Source organism: Azolla caroliniana, unplaced genomic scaffold, assembly GCF_043228905.1.
Source record: "Azolla caroliniana isolate FFs.n. ecotype wild unplaced genomic scaffold, voAzoCaro1.0.p SCAF_11, whole genome shotgun sequence".
NCBI classification, from domain to species: domain Eukaryota; kingdom Viridiplantae; phylum Streptophyta; class Polypodiopsida; order Salviniales; family Salviniaceae; genus Azolla; species Azolla caroliniana.
The window spans coordinates 2899005-2914333 of NW_028230446.1; the positions used below are offsets into that span (position 1 = coordinate 2899005).

Sequence of the window (15329 nt, forward strand, 5' to 3'; positions counted from 1 at the left end):
TTTGTGAATAGATATAGATCAAGAACAGCAAATATCTCCCACAGCCAATATAGTCATCTGTGCTTAAAAGATGACATTCATTGTTCTAAGAGAGTAGACTATATTCTTGAAAGAAAAGAATTCCAAGGCATCAAGATTTAAGCTAAAGATTGTTTGATCGAGAACGTTTGGTGAAGGAGACGCCATATTTAACCTAGAGTAGTTAAAAGACATCAGAGGCATAATCTCAACAAATATCCAATTTGTGATCTTATGAACATAAATGTATGCATTAATGGTAGAACATCCATTTGTGATCTTGAACATGTACACATTAATGGTAGATCTCCAATTTGTGCTCTTATGAAATGTACACATTAATGGTATAACTCCAATTTGTGCTTGGATAAGCTTATGAACTTAATTTGTATATGTAAAATGGATACATGCCCAAGCAACCGTTGGTCGTTTATCCTTTAGATAGTAGGTAACCGTAATTTGACCCAAGGTAATCAGCACTACAACACAACGAGAATGCAACACTAATTTATGGACCAAGGGCCAACAACACTATGACATAGGCTAGAAGGTGGGTAACTCCAAAATACTATGCTTAACAATCAACATTGTAAAAAGTGGTTTTTTCTATGTTATGCTATGGAACATGTGCACACAAGAGATGTAAATAAGAATGTTCTTATTACTTCTATGTGAGTTTTTATATATCATCCAATGTTATTCCTATTCTCAACCATGCTAGTACATTTTAGTAATTTTGTTTTAGTTGATACCTTCGCTAACGGAAGAGAAATTTCATTTATAAATGTCACATTAGGTGCTATATCCAAATGTGAAAGATCCATCAAATTATAATGACAGTTCACAATGTGTTTCGTCATTTTATTGAGATTTGTAAGTTTATTTTGAACACCATGATCTATAAGTTAATCTTACGCTTTGGAATCTTAAAGTCATGGGGCTCCATTCTTGCATGAGGTGTGTGCAATATAGAAATTCTTCATGTTTTTTGTCGAGATAATGCGCCGACATCTTGTTTGTAAAATATGGTGTTACAATTCTACTTTCAATTATCAAAGGCATTGTATTTACATATAGATGTGTCACCATCAATATTGATATTCTTTTAATGTTATGTGATATTCCAATATCACTGTATATGGGACTATCATGACCACTAAAGATATCCAGACTATGACATGTGTAGACAATATGTACTACTAAGTTCTTGTTTGGAATATTTTTACTGTGTAATATTCTGATATCTCTATATATAGGTGCCATACAGCAAAACGCCCAACACAACGTATGTACTAGTGACTTCTTTTGTTTCACATCTCTATGTGTGTAGGGACCTACATAAAAGAAATCACAAAAACCGATATCTACGATTAGATAGACCACCTTTCCACATGTCTCCATTCAAATTCATGCATATCTACCACAAATGTAAGAATCAATGAGTTTATTGTTTTCTATTTTTTGCTAGACAATGTGGGGATCACTAGCTGGTGTGATGGGTAAGGTGTTAATTTTCTACAAATATTTTAAAGTTAATAGGAATCATGATATACCACCCATTTGTATTGAACTAGTCATCCTGAACATTGCCAAACCATCATCTTAACCGTTGGTTTTAAACTATGATATGTGTATATTATAATTATGAATCAAATAACCATGCATTCTTATAACGTTGTTATCATTAAGAGGAAATATGAGAATGACAAATTATTTGTAATATAACTTTGTGAATTATGGTAAGAAGAGTCTAGCTCTTTGATGGGGACAACAAGATAATCACACATACAATAGACCCAATTCACATCTTAATACAAGATATTGCAACTCATGATTGTGGATATAGAAAGTTGGCATCATGTTAAGGTAAGAATTTCAAGTGAGTGTCCAAAGTAAAAATTGCGCATATCGAAACCAAGGCATTGAAGTCTATCAATTATGAACTTGTGAATGTATATAGCCTTTATACTAAAATGTTGTAAAATGATGTGATAGTTTCATGACATTTTAACACAGTAAACTTCGCAAAACCTTTTAGTGTAATAGTGATATATTGGTGGATGTTATCTTTATATTATATAACATGGGTGATTGTATCCCTTTTGGTGTAACCTAGTAAAGACAAAAAATGAAGCTCATAAAGCACACCATTTGAAGAAAATAGGTATTACTAGTTAATATCAATAAATGTAAGTGCCACGATTCAATATTTTTGCAACTTAGAATTGGTAAATGCTAGCAAATATATGTAAGTGCAATCCTAAGGGATTGATAAATCTAGTTTTGACATTGTTCAAAATGTTGAATCTATTTATGCAGATATCTTCATTCGACGAAGAGCAAGGTAAGCAAGGATCCTATAACCAAAGACCATGATCACCATGGCCAAAATAGAGTTTTGATATCGAAGTGTCCAATTCTTCACCATATTGGTATGCCCATATTGCACCTCCATTAGAATCTCATAAGTATGAGCTTGAAAAGATATATACTTGATCCACCCAATGAACGGAGGTATATTCTGCATTGACACATACAACTTATCCATCAAAGACCAGATATAGGCATATTGACAAATCATGATTGAGTGATACATACACACACACACACATTTATATATGTATTATTTGAATCTTGTAATGTTTGAGGAAAAAATGTTGATTGGCTTACTTTTACGAAAAAGCCCCCTGCCAACATGAATGCAAGTACAAAAACTGAGGCAAAAGTGCTTGCTTTTTGAACATCCATCAACGCTGCACCGATAAAGAACCCCACCCCCTATGGATTTCAAAAAGCAAAATATAAAAGCAATTTCAGATAACTTGTAACAGAGTTGTTTGGGCATTTACTCTTGGACACCACAAAGAAAAAAACGCAAATGGGAAAGTGCACAAATCAATATTTGTATATTTTAAGTAAACAAAAGATACAATGACATGCTAATAAATTTAGCTTCTGTTAAAATTTTGTAATGAACGACATTCAATTTGCAATGATTGGTGGAAATTGCTCTAACATTTATGAAAGGGTAATGTTTCTTCCTACACAATTCGTGTACTTACCTGCGAGGTGATCACATCGAGGCAAACCGTGGCGATGGTGAAGACAAAGGCTGTAAGGGTGCGACGAAGGTTGGCCATGAAGTAGAGAATGAGGATGAAGATGACTGCAAGGCCCAACTCAATGGGTAAGTCACTCAATGTGCGTGCCATGAAGTAGGCACTCACGCGATACATGTCTGCAGCTCTTTCCTTTGCCATAATTGACCTCTCGATTGGAAATGTGAAGATTGCCGTGAACAATGGGAAATACCCCCAAAACACTCCAATGAAGAATAACAATCCTGACTACATTTGTTCAATCAATTATTTTATTACAGCCACAAATAGGCACTTTATGACATTTAAAATACAAACCATAAAGGTCATACGTCATCTACAATTGTTGTTAACAACTAACTGTAGCACGTTATTTATAATTTTACTAACTCTTGCGCGCGCGCGTGTATTTCTCTCCCTCGTTACACGTGAATGCACCATTACATAAAAGGAGCATCAAAAAACAAATGAAACAAGTACAAATCTAAGAGTATTGTTCCTCGAACATGACATGAGTAATTTGGCTCGAGTTTAGTGCATGGATGTTGTATCACATTAATTTCTTCAATCTGATTTAAATTGAGGTCAAATTAGTCTATGTTTTAGTGAGTTAAGACATTCTTGCATATACGAGAGGCTAGAAAGAGAAATAAAAAAGTCAACATGTCTAAGTTGCAACTTGAAAGTTGATTAGAATGTGAGTTGACTATAGAATATACGTATAGAAAAGAGCCTCAAAAGTACAAAAATGAATGAAAATATAAAACCTTTGTAGAATAGATCCTACTTTATTTGCCATGGCAATGTTATGTTTTCACTCTTAAACTATATACGAGAGTCCCAATGTTGTAAAGGGATTTTCTTAGAAGCAAATTTTGAATTATCTCAAATAAAGCTCTACACAATAGCAAACGTCAAATCCATTGCACAAGCTTTAACGTCAGACTTCTATGCCTATGTATTTGAATTCAAAGTTTCAATACGATAACCTAGGAAATCTATGTTTCCTACATAATGTATAATTGCAATGTCTTCTTCACCTTGTTGCTTGAACATGTAGTTTCATGTTCAAGCTAAGAATTAATTTCGATGAGTACAATTGTTATTGAACATTTACTTTTTCTAATTGTAATCACTTTGCAATATCCTTGCTTTACAAAATTCATTTGCAAGATTTTTAACTTAAAGTCGCACATAGTGGGAAAGATCATTTCATTGATATGCTTGCACAAGGCGAAATACTTACTTGGACTGTACCAAAACTTTATCATATTACTATCTTCAGTGAGATGATTCCAGAACACTAAAGACCACTTAGGTTTGACTTGTGGTGGGGAGAGTTAATGTTTTCTCTAAAAAGCAAAACCAAAAGTTCCCCAACAAGAGTAACCCTTTCCTATTGATTGTTTAATAAGGAAATGTTCGGGAAAAGAAGCCCAAGTTTGAGTCCGAAATTTTGTAATGCTTTAACACATATCCTAATGCCATTTTTTAATAGTTAGATTCAATTCATAGTATTTTATAAAGTTTGTCAATTAATACTTCCTCTTACACTTAAAATCTATGATGCAATATCATCAAAATTGAAAGAGTGTCGTGTATATGATACTCACTTGGTCTTGAAGTTCCCATGGAGTTGAATGCTTTGATTGCCACCACAAACAACCTCCTAGCAATGCCGAGAACACAACTTGAATAACCCTTAACCAGCTCAAATATTCATTACGCCTGGCCTTAAACCCACGAATGAAGAGGACAAAGAATTGTTCCCACCATGATGTTGACCAATTTCGTCTCTTATTTACTATATTGGAACTTATTCCATGTTGTGCCTTTTGATTTTGTAAAGATTCTGCTCTATCCAATGTAGACATTTGTTCCTCACAACGATCCTTAAGATACTGATTGCATTAAGAGGCAATATGTTACTTCTTGGAAATGCTAAGTACCTTTTGGTTACATGTCACTTTTATACTATTTTTTGAAATGGTCAATTATGATATAAATAGAAGCAAATAGATTCAATGTTGGTGGCTAATGACGGAATCTAGTCAAAAGACAAATGAGATAAGTGGTAAGTAAAATGGAGGCATTTACATGAGAGATTAATTATTCATCCAACATTCAAGGTGTTGCATAGAACATATAATGGTTGAAATATTGTGATTAATGATGATGCACGCATATAAATTCCTAATATTGTGAGAAATACTTGCAAGGAAACTTATGATACAATGAACTTTAGACATAAAGTAGAGCTAGAATTAAATGAAGTCATAAGCTCATCACCTTTTTTACATCCTTCGCAAAGATGGTGGATGGTGTGCCACCATTTATGTTAGCAAGATTTGACATTTCCTTATTGACACCTTGTTGCTTTGTGAGGACGTTGGGAATCGACATGTCATTGACATTCCCACTACAAAGGTCAAGTAAGAAGTCAGCGGGATTCATGGGTATAAGTGGGGTAAAGCCAATCGAGTCAAAATAGGTTAAAGCGCCTTGTGCTTTGCCAAAGTATGCGGGATGGCCATCCGAGAGAAGAATAAGTTTGTCAAACATGTGAAAAGCTCGACTAGAGGGTTGATGGATGGTGGCCATCACAGCTCGTCCTTGCTATTAAAAATTTGATTAACATTGAGCTTGAGGTTAATAGCTAGTCATTTGAAAATTGTTTAACTTTCATGATATGAAAATTCCAACATTCAAGGCTTACAAATTGCACATGCACATTTCAAGTTAAGTTTAGGTCCTAGGGAATTCAAAATCTAGCATAGCGTTCACATTACATGAAAAATAAAGAGATGTTAAATAACCAATCAACAAATATTATATAGCATGGTTGGATTAATAGTCATTCGCTTCACTATTTCCATCCTAATTCTTGTTTAGAGTTCATTCCCTCTGTCACTCCATTTCCATAGCTCCAATCTCCATCACTTTCAATTGGTAGATAGACCCCCCTAAAGTTTCCACGGTTCCTTTGAACATTTTGTGAATTGACACATGTCTTAATCAAGAATTTTAGCCACGTGATAACTGCACAATGTTGATGTGTTATTGACATTGATGAGGCCGGCATTCTAAGGTTCCTAAAATAGATTTAATTTCCAACCACATGCATGCACATGTGCAAATACAAATAAAATCCAATCGACCACATCCACATTTGTCATTAAAAGAGGTAATAGTAAAACTAAGAATGAAGGAAAATGATATCTTAGTAACATATTTATCATACATGTGCGATGTTTTGGAGGAGGCGGATGATTCGAAGGGCAGTGGTGGAGTCAAGGCCAGAGGTGGGCTCGTCGAGAAAGATGAGGGAGGGGTTGGTGAGAATCTCTTGGCCAATGCACACACGCTTACGTTCACCTCCTGAGATTCCACGCAAGAATTGGTTTCCGATGATGGTGTCATGGCAACGTTGTAGTCCCAGCTCTGCCATAACCATCTTTGCACGCTCCACTTTCGCTTCCCGGCTCAACATTTGTGTTGGCAATCGTAGTTGTGCCGAGAATGTAAGTGTTTCTGCTACAGTTAGATGTGGGAAGAGCACATCATCTTGGGTCACGAACCCAATCCTATACATATGGCAATAGAATTGCATACACAACACCCAATTAAGTTACATCGTTTATAGAAAGAGAAAGAGATGTATTAAATTCTAGATGACAAAAGAAGAGAATGTTACGTTGACTTAGTTAAACATAGAAAAAGAACCGAGAGAATGAACAATCGTAGTTGTGCCGAGAATGTAAGTGTTTCTGCCACAGTTAGATGTGGGAAGAGCACATCATCTTGGGTCACGAACCCAATCCTATACATATGGCAATAGAATTGCATACACAACACCCAATTAAGTTACATCGTTTATAGAAAGAGAAAGAGATGTATTAAATTCTAGATGACAAAAGAAGAGAATGTTACGTTGACTTAGTTAAACATAGAAAAAGAACCGAGAGAATGAACAAAGAAATAAATGTTCAAAAGGTACAGAAATAGTACAAGCTATATATATATAGTCTATAGATATTAGTTTTTAATGAATCTTTATATCCCTTTTGATAATTTATTTCTTTGTTCATTCCCTCACTTCTTTTTCTATACATATTGAGAGAGAGAGAGAGAGAAAGATTATTAAATGGTTGTCCACAAGTGAGAAAAATGATACCCAATCAAATACAAATCTATAAATCGAAGTGAAATCATTGATATCAAACATTAGACCTTAGCTCAAAACGAGTTAAACACTCATCTAGACCTAATAATTCGTAAACATATTGATAAGTGATTGTTACACTCTGAGAGAGAGAGAGAGATGCATACATTTGCTCCTTGTTTGATAGACCTATGAATTAGTGAAATTTAGGTAGCCTCCAAAAAGAGCTCTTGTAGCACATCCCATGGACAACCAGACATGTGGTAGCCTTTGAGAATAGCAATAGATCCTTCTGTTTTCTTATCTAGGCAAGACCAATAGGTCATGTTACTAACCTCTCAAGTGTTTTCTTATCTAGGCAAGACCAATAGGTCATGTTACTAACCTCTCAAGGACAATAATAGTCCCCTTCCTCCTTCCCCTTTCCTTCTTTTGGGAGGAACAATAGGCCATCTTAATGGCCTCCCATGAACAATCTTATCTCATTACTAATCTCTCTCTCTCTCTCTCTCTCTCTCTCAAAAGGAAACTTATGTCTTGCTACTTCTTGAGGAAGATGATATATTACAGTCATTATCTCTCGAGAAAGGTATTCAATATTCTCGTGCAAGTGAAAACCCTCTCCAATGTAACTTGACATTGAGATAATATTTTCTATTGTTAAAAATGTTGGGTTGCCCCATTTGGTTCATTTCAACGTGTTTCACAATAACACAAATATGGTCATATAAACGAATAATTTATTTGTACCAAGACTGTTGTTTGATACATGATCTAGATTGGCTGGTTGAATCTTGAGTTTGACGAGATGTGTGGGTTTTGAATAACTCATTCTCTTGAGTTTGATGAGATGTGTGGATCTTATGAGTGAACACCCAATATACCTCCCTCTTATAGTGATGTAAGAATGAACATTTGACATCTTGGGCTTGCCCTAATATTTGTGGTTAATGTGATTCAGAGAGAGAGACATTAGCTAGTCTAGAGGAACCTAAACAAATTAAGTCATGACCATTTAGACCATTTTGGATTTGGTCTTGGGCATTCTATGTATTTGGAATATTCGCAAATCATTCTCTCTCGACCAATAGGAAAGAGGTTATAATTGGGATACTTTTGGGTTTGTTTTTTAACGACAAGATAGTAGCTTTCAAACCACATCTTCAATTTGGGAAACATTAGTTTAGAGCAAATATTTCATTTGGATCTTTCCAATGATAGTCATATAGGACAAATTTGGTGACAAATACCTCCATGACACAATGTTTTTAACAAGGCCCAAATTTGGATCCAAATAATGCTTAGTCATAGTGTCACAAAAGACACTAACCCAATTCATAGATTAAGACATCAACCCACTCAATGTTTTTGTCACTCCTTCCAAATTTCACATATTCGATGGAAAAATGACTCATTTTCTCATATAAAATAGCTACATACATCAAGAAAGTTTTTAAGTAGGGCCTACTCTAGAATGTCAATAGATGTAAACTGTGGGACTTATTTCTTCTTTTTCTTGATACAAAAGTGATTGAGTGGCCCATGATGAAACAAATGTATGTTATATTGATTCCTTTACCTTAGAAATAACATCATCCTTACCTATGCGGTTATCATTCATGCCATTATCCTATGTGAAGAGCTAATTGACACATTACATTGACTATGGAATATTCTTACTTATATGAGCTAATACTAGGTCTAGGATCCATTGTCATGCAAAATATGTCTAGAAGGTGCATTTTGAGGTGTTTTGATCCATAACTCCTCCCTCAAGAACCACTTTTACAATGAGTCAAGCTTATGTTATCCACTTCCATTAGGTTACTCCCACAGATAACATGTACCTTCTTTTGTGTTTCTTGGTCTAAAAGTTAGACAATAGACATTTTTTTTTACATCCTTGGGTTATACTCTATAATGTGCTACAACCAATCCTTGGGTATTACTCTACTACTTACTATCATAATCAAAGTTGCTAACCGAATGTTTTCCAATGGAGATTTGGTTGAAACTTGAAAGTAGATGTTCAGAATGCGAGAATATTTGCCATGTTAGTGTTCATGTCATGTGAATGGCATCAAAACAGGTGACATTTGAGACTTTCAAAATATCGCTTTTACACTTTGCGTCACTTTCATGTAACCTATTTAATATTGATGTTTCATCATCGGGTTACATCCTTCAATTATACTCTATTATTGGCTATCATAATCAAAGTTGCTATCTGAAGAAAAGTTATAATCTCGATTTTCAATGGAGATTTGGTTGACAATAGATCTTCAATATGAGAGAATATTTACCATGCCAGTGTTCATGTCACTTGAATGGCATCAAAATAGGTGACATTTGGGACTTTCAAAGTATTGTTTTTATTAAGCTTTACATCACTTTCATATAGCCTACATAATATTACTTTTAATTTGTGTATCATCTAGTGACACCAACATCGACTAACCACGTTAACTCCCAAAAAAACTTTATGTTAACGTTATGCCAAATAAGATTCTTTTACCTTAATCTTGTTGATTAGCTTGTGGCAACAACCGTTTTTACTAAAAATGCGCATAGCTTATAATATTTAATAATAAGAAGTACCATTGTTGTATACGATATTGACACATGAGAAAAGTTTCAAATTAAGTTTATTCTATGCTTCTATGTTAGATAAAAGATATCTATCTGTATTTTGAACGACGAAGCTAGTTTCACAAAAGGCTACTAGCTATCTAGTAAGCCTTAGAAGATATACTGATGATGGTGCATATGCATTCAAAAGGAAAGCATGGCTTTACTCTTTACTTTCGCGACAAGGTGTACTTTGAGTGAGGGGTATATCGATGACAAAAAAACCCAATGCTTTTATCAAACTACATGCCGCTATGACTTGGGGTGGGTTTGGTGTTATATATTTGGATCGAGAAGCTAGAATATAAGAATATGGACTTGGCTAAAAGAGATCAATTAATTCGACATCAACATGATCTGATGGAAATATATGTCATGTTCAATATTACAATAAAAAGTTCATCAATAGTGACCTATTAAACAGTGAGGTTCATAGTGACTTTGGGAAAGAAGTCGACGCTAGATGGCATAACAAGGGGATGATAAGATGCGTAAGTGAGAATTGTAAGTAGGACCCTATTAACTACAATGCCAATGTCCTTATTCGACATAATGTTGAGGGGTGGGGGGGCAATTAATATTTTTGAATTGATTGATTCAACTTAAGCAAACCATTTCAAAGATGCTAAGAAGCAGATTGGACTCAATTTTGACTTTGAACGTCAAACCCCTAAGGCTAAATGGTTGTTATCTCTCTAGGTATCGCCGAGTAGTTTGAAGCTCGCTTTTTCAATCTCCAAGCTTTTAACAAGGAGGTTGAATGTTGAATTTGAGCCGATCATGTGGTTTAACGCCTTAATTCTCAAAACAATTCTCTAGCTCTCACTCTCTCTCTAATGATGGTAAGTAAGATCAAGGAATACATAATTGATCCTTAAGCAAAATCGAGAATTCTATGTCAGTGGTATATCCCATGAAGTGAAGGGGCCCCATCTAAAAGGACATTGCCTGACCTCCACTATGCATAGAGTCCCACTCAATTGCAATGCCTACATAAATTGAATGTGTAATCACAATCATATGCTTATGACTAAAGTTTGGATCTTGATTCCCAATCATGGCATAGTGGAACATATAAATAAACAAAACATTAAAAGGAAAATTTGTTAAATGAACCACAAGTCGAACCTAGAAACGAGATTTTTACATATCAATCAAAAGACGAAATTACGCAGCATTGAACACCTAAAACAAATCCTTAGGAAATTAAGACATAATTACTAAACACAACCCTACCAATATAGTCTATTATAGAAAAAGGGTAGTAGCAATTCCTACCAAGCCTAAATGAACTTGAATGTAATATATTCATAATTAGAGGCTATATTTGGAAATTAAATAAAAATATACTCACCTTCTTTTGAGGTTTTTGGAGTAAGGGACATCATTGTAGAGGATGGATCCAGAGATAAGTTGAGGGTTTGAGCGGCGACCACCCAAGACATTGAGAAGAGTGGTCTTTCCACTACCGGATGGCCCCATCATTGCGAGCATCTCGCCTGCACCAACCGATCCTGAAACTCCGTGGAGAATCTCCTTCTCCACCGCCCCTTTTCCTCGCCACTTTGCTGCCTCTTGTGTCACAACCTTGTACTTCACCTCGGTGAACTAGAAACCCCGTGCCATGGTTAATCATAGACGGCGGCTCATTAAATCATATTTTACCATATCTTAATTGCCAAGCTCCAACCAATCATAAAATTGTTTAGAAGTATCCCCTAGGAAAAAGGAATTGTCTCCTAGGACGAAAGATTTGTCCCATAGGTTGCTAGTGGTAATGTGGACTTCCTAGGTATGACGAAAGAATTGTCCCATAGGGTACTAGTGGTAATGTGGACTTCCTAGGTATCATGATTACCCCACCTTCGGAAAGAATGCTAATCGCTAGTTTGCCACTAGTAGTAGTGCACACTTAACACCATAGGGACCTTTCTAGACATCATGATTACCCACCCTTAATAGAAAACAATACCTCCTCACAAGAATTAAGAACTAGTCGCTATGCATTTCACTGGTGATCGTGCACATCATTGACTAGTTAGTAGTGAGGCTAGGCACACGCAACCCAACATATGTACAGGGTCATGGATGTGTACACTCGGAGCACATGCACAAAGAGTGTAGGGTAAGTCAATGTGTGGTAGTGGTGCATCATGCATGGGGGGCCCCCCAACAATGTGTGGTAGTTTGGGTGATCCCATGTCTATGCGAGATGTCCAATGTAGTTAGTTGAAACTTTGCATATGGGACAAAGAAAACAAGTAATTATAGACGTATTGTTGAAACTAGCTAGCATTATGAGGCAGGAGAAGGGCCAGACACTAGGCACTTACTTACCTCGTGTGGAACGAGAACGTACCTGTAGATAAATGGGCTCGGGACGAGGGAACGAGATCGTGTCATCCTTGTGGACGTCGATGCCGATGCCGCGTTCACACGGGGGCGGGGCCACGGCGGGGGGCATGTTATTATTCATCACATGGATTGCAACGCTAGAGGAGGGTTCCTCTTCGATGTACGCGACTTGCGCACGCTTCTCACCACGGGGCGGGGTGGCATTGTACGATGTCCTCGCGACCTCCACTGGGGGGCAAATACATAAGCAACCACCATATACATCTATCTATCAATATATATATATATATATATATATATATGTATGTATATGTATTTAGTTATTTGAAGAGAGATTATTTATTTATTTATTTACCGCCGCCGCCGCCGCCGCCGCGCAGGGAGAGTGGGGTGGCGTTGGAGCGGCGGATCTCGTCGTACTGCACCTGCAGCTCGTCCGCGTCGCTCAGCCGCCCGGCGCTGGGACTGTTCCCGCCGCCGCCACGTGGCGCCGCCGCCGCCTGTAGCAGCGTCCCTAGCCCTTTGGAGACCATGGATGACATGGATCGCCTTGGCCGCCCGCCCCCCTCCATCGGGCTCCCGCTGCCGACGCCGCCGCCTCCTCCCCGGCGGCCAGCCCCCCCCGGCGGCGCTCTCGAGGGCGTGCCTCCATAGCTAGGGTACTCGTCGATCGACGACCTCCCCGCATCCTCATCCATGGTGGTGTCTGCATATACGCCGCCGCCGCCGCCGCCGCCGCCGCTCAATCGCCCTGGCGATGGCGACGACTTCCCTGGGTACGTCCCGTATAATGCCGCTGATCCATCCATCCTCTGCTCCATCGCATCCGAGGAACCCCCCCCAAAAAACCCCCCCCCAAAAAAAAAACAAAAAGAAAAGGCACACAAATCATTAGTAAAAAATATATATTTAAGAGAGCGTAACTAGGAATCAGAGAGATTAAGAGCACACTAATCTATATTTTGCAGCTAACCGCATGGATTAGCGAGCGCTCGCTAATCACACGTACATAATTAGCATCCACTCAGATGCTTTTTTTTTTTTCTTCTTCTTTTTTGACGGGGGAGGGGGAGAGTGGGGAGAGGGATTAAGTAATAAGCGGCGCTGAAAAGGCATGTACAAGACAAACAGAGATAGATTAAAAGCACACTCTGATCACGTGGATTAAGAGCTAAGACATGCCATCAGCAGCCACTCGATCAGATGGGTTAACTGCCCGGGGGAGGGGGGACTAACTAATCCAATGCAATTAGGCGGCTAATCACAGCTGGATTCAGCAGAATCTAATCACGCTTGATTAAGAGGGCGCTAATTACAGCCAGAATGTAAGAATTTTAAATGGGAGCTAATCGAATGGAACCGGCAGCCAATATCAGATGGATTCAAGAGGGCACTAATCGAATGCAATCAGAGGCCAATATCAGATGGATTAAAGAGAGATAATGCGATCAGTGGCCAGTGGCAGATGGATTAAGAGGGCATTTGCGGGGGATTAAGGAGGGCTTACCCAATCGGGTAAATGATCTCCAATTAGGAAGTGCGACGCAAACAGAGAAGGAGAGAGCGTGATGAATGAGGCCTACTCTTTCCTTAAAAAAGGAAAACATTAAGAGGAGGAGAGGCATTGGATCACGTGCGCGCCCCCCCCCCCCGCCTTCCGTACGCCCCCACGTGGCCACGCGTCACGTACGGTCCACGTGGCACGATGGCCACACATGCCTTTCTTCTTCCTCTATCTTGTTCTCTTTTTCCTTTCCCTTTTGGAAGCCCAAAGGTTCCCAATGTCCTTCTTAAAACAAAACACACACACACACACACACACACACTCTCTCTCTCCACACTTCGGCTTCCCTTTAATCGCTAGCTCCTTGTGGTCGACCATCCGACACCTCAAGCCCAAGAAGATCGCGTTTCTTATTGGAGTGGATCTCTCGGCCTAAACCCCCCCCTAATGGCCAGCCAACCTTGTTTTGCCGCAGCCTCTAGAGCCTAGTAGCATGTCACTCTCCGATGACCTCATGCGAACATGTGCGTATCCGACAACCTGTAGATAGATCGATCCCAGATCATCGTCTCGCATGTCATTTCGTCTTCTCTGTCTCATTATGCTTTCTTCGTGACCCCCCCCCCCCCCCCCTCTCCCTCTCCCCAACGCTAACTCAACCTTTTTTTGTCTCTCTCCCCCACCCCTTTTCTTTTGGAACATGTGTACAGAAGTTGTATCACATGTTGTTTGTCTGTGCATTAGAAAGAGACTGTTACGTGACCAACAAACACAGTTCATCAAAACCCTCAATTGCGTAGCATAAAGACACTATAGAAAAAAGGTGGTCGACGATGATGTGTCTATGACCTTTGGGAAGCACGAATTGAGACTTCTCAAACCTCATAAAACAATGTTAGTAAAAGAGTTTCCTTTGCTAGCATAGACGTGGTACATTGTGTATAAAGTTAATACCTCTTGCTTAGGGGAGCTTTCCTGTTCTTGTAATGTGAGAATGTATAAGTGCCTAGAAGGCAAGGGTGATAATGCTTGATGCAAAGACATTGTGTGTGTGTGTTTGGTGCACTAAATGATCAGTGATAAATAATCACCCCTCTAGTAGAGAGAGAGAGAGAGAGAGAGAGAGAGAGAGAGAGAGAGAGAGAGAGAGAGAGAGATGTTGTCATTTTGTTAACATCTTCGGAGGGGAAATTCAACCACCGTTGGCTACAAAAGTGAACTATTTCTATGCATTGTATGTGGAGTTGGTAAGTTGCTCTAGATGTTCAAGAGTTTTACTAATGAATATTATAGCTGAAAATATGTACTTTAGCTAAGTCAAAATTATGTGTAGAGAGATGTCAAGAATGGAAATGTGGGAAAACCAATCCCAAATTTGGTTGATAGTGGAACCAGGTTCCCATGCAATTCTTGGAAGTCTATATGATGAGGTTTTTTTTAATGCTTATATATGTATTCCACAACCCTCTCCATGCCAATGATCTCAATGGGAACTGATTCAATGTCAAGTAGTCAGAGCATGTATGATGTCTACATCTTGAGTTGGAAAAACTCATCCAAAAAC

At 38.2% G+C, this 15329-nt stretch overlaps 1 protein-coding gene and 1 long non-coding RNA gene across 2 annotated transcripts; one reads left to right on the forward strand and one right to left on the reverse strand.

Moving 5' to 3' along the window:
- Window positions 1–1621: 1621 nt before the first annotated feature.
- Window positions 1622–3501, forward strand: LOC147857592 (uncharacterized). The gene is made up of 2 exons (XR_015530547.1): window positions 1622–1884; window positions 2338–3501. It is a non-coding gene; the product is annotated as an uncharacterized LOC147857592 (long non-coding RNA).
- LOC147857593 (ABC transporter G family member 22-like) lies at window positions 2169–12383 on the reverse strand. Its single transcript, XM_087327981.1, has 8 exons — window positions 12266–12383; window positions 11261–11514; window positions 6358–6700; window positions 5406–5732; window positions 4730–5017; window positions 3081–3365; window positions 2689–2796; window positions 2169–2539 (listed from the first exon to the last, which is right to left on the reverse strand). Exons 1-8 carry the CDS (start codon window positions 12380–12382, stop codon window positions 2330–2332), a joined length of 1932 nt encoding a protein of 643 aa, XP_087184107.1. The 5' UTR covers window position 12383; the 3' UTR covers window positions 2169–2329.
- Between the last annotated feature and the right edge of the window lie 2946 nt (window positions 12384–15329).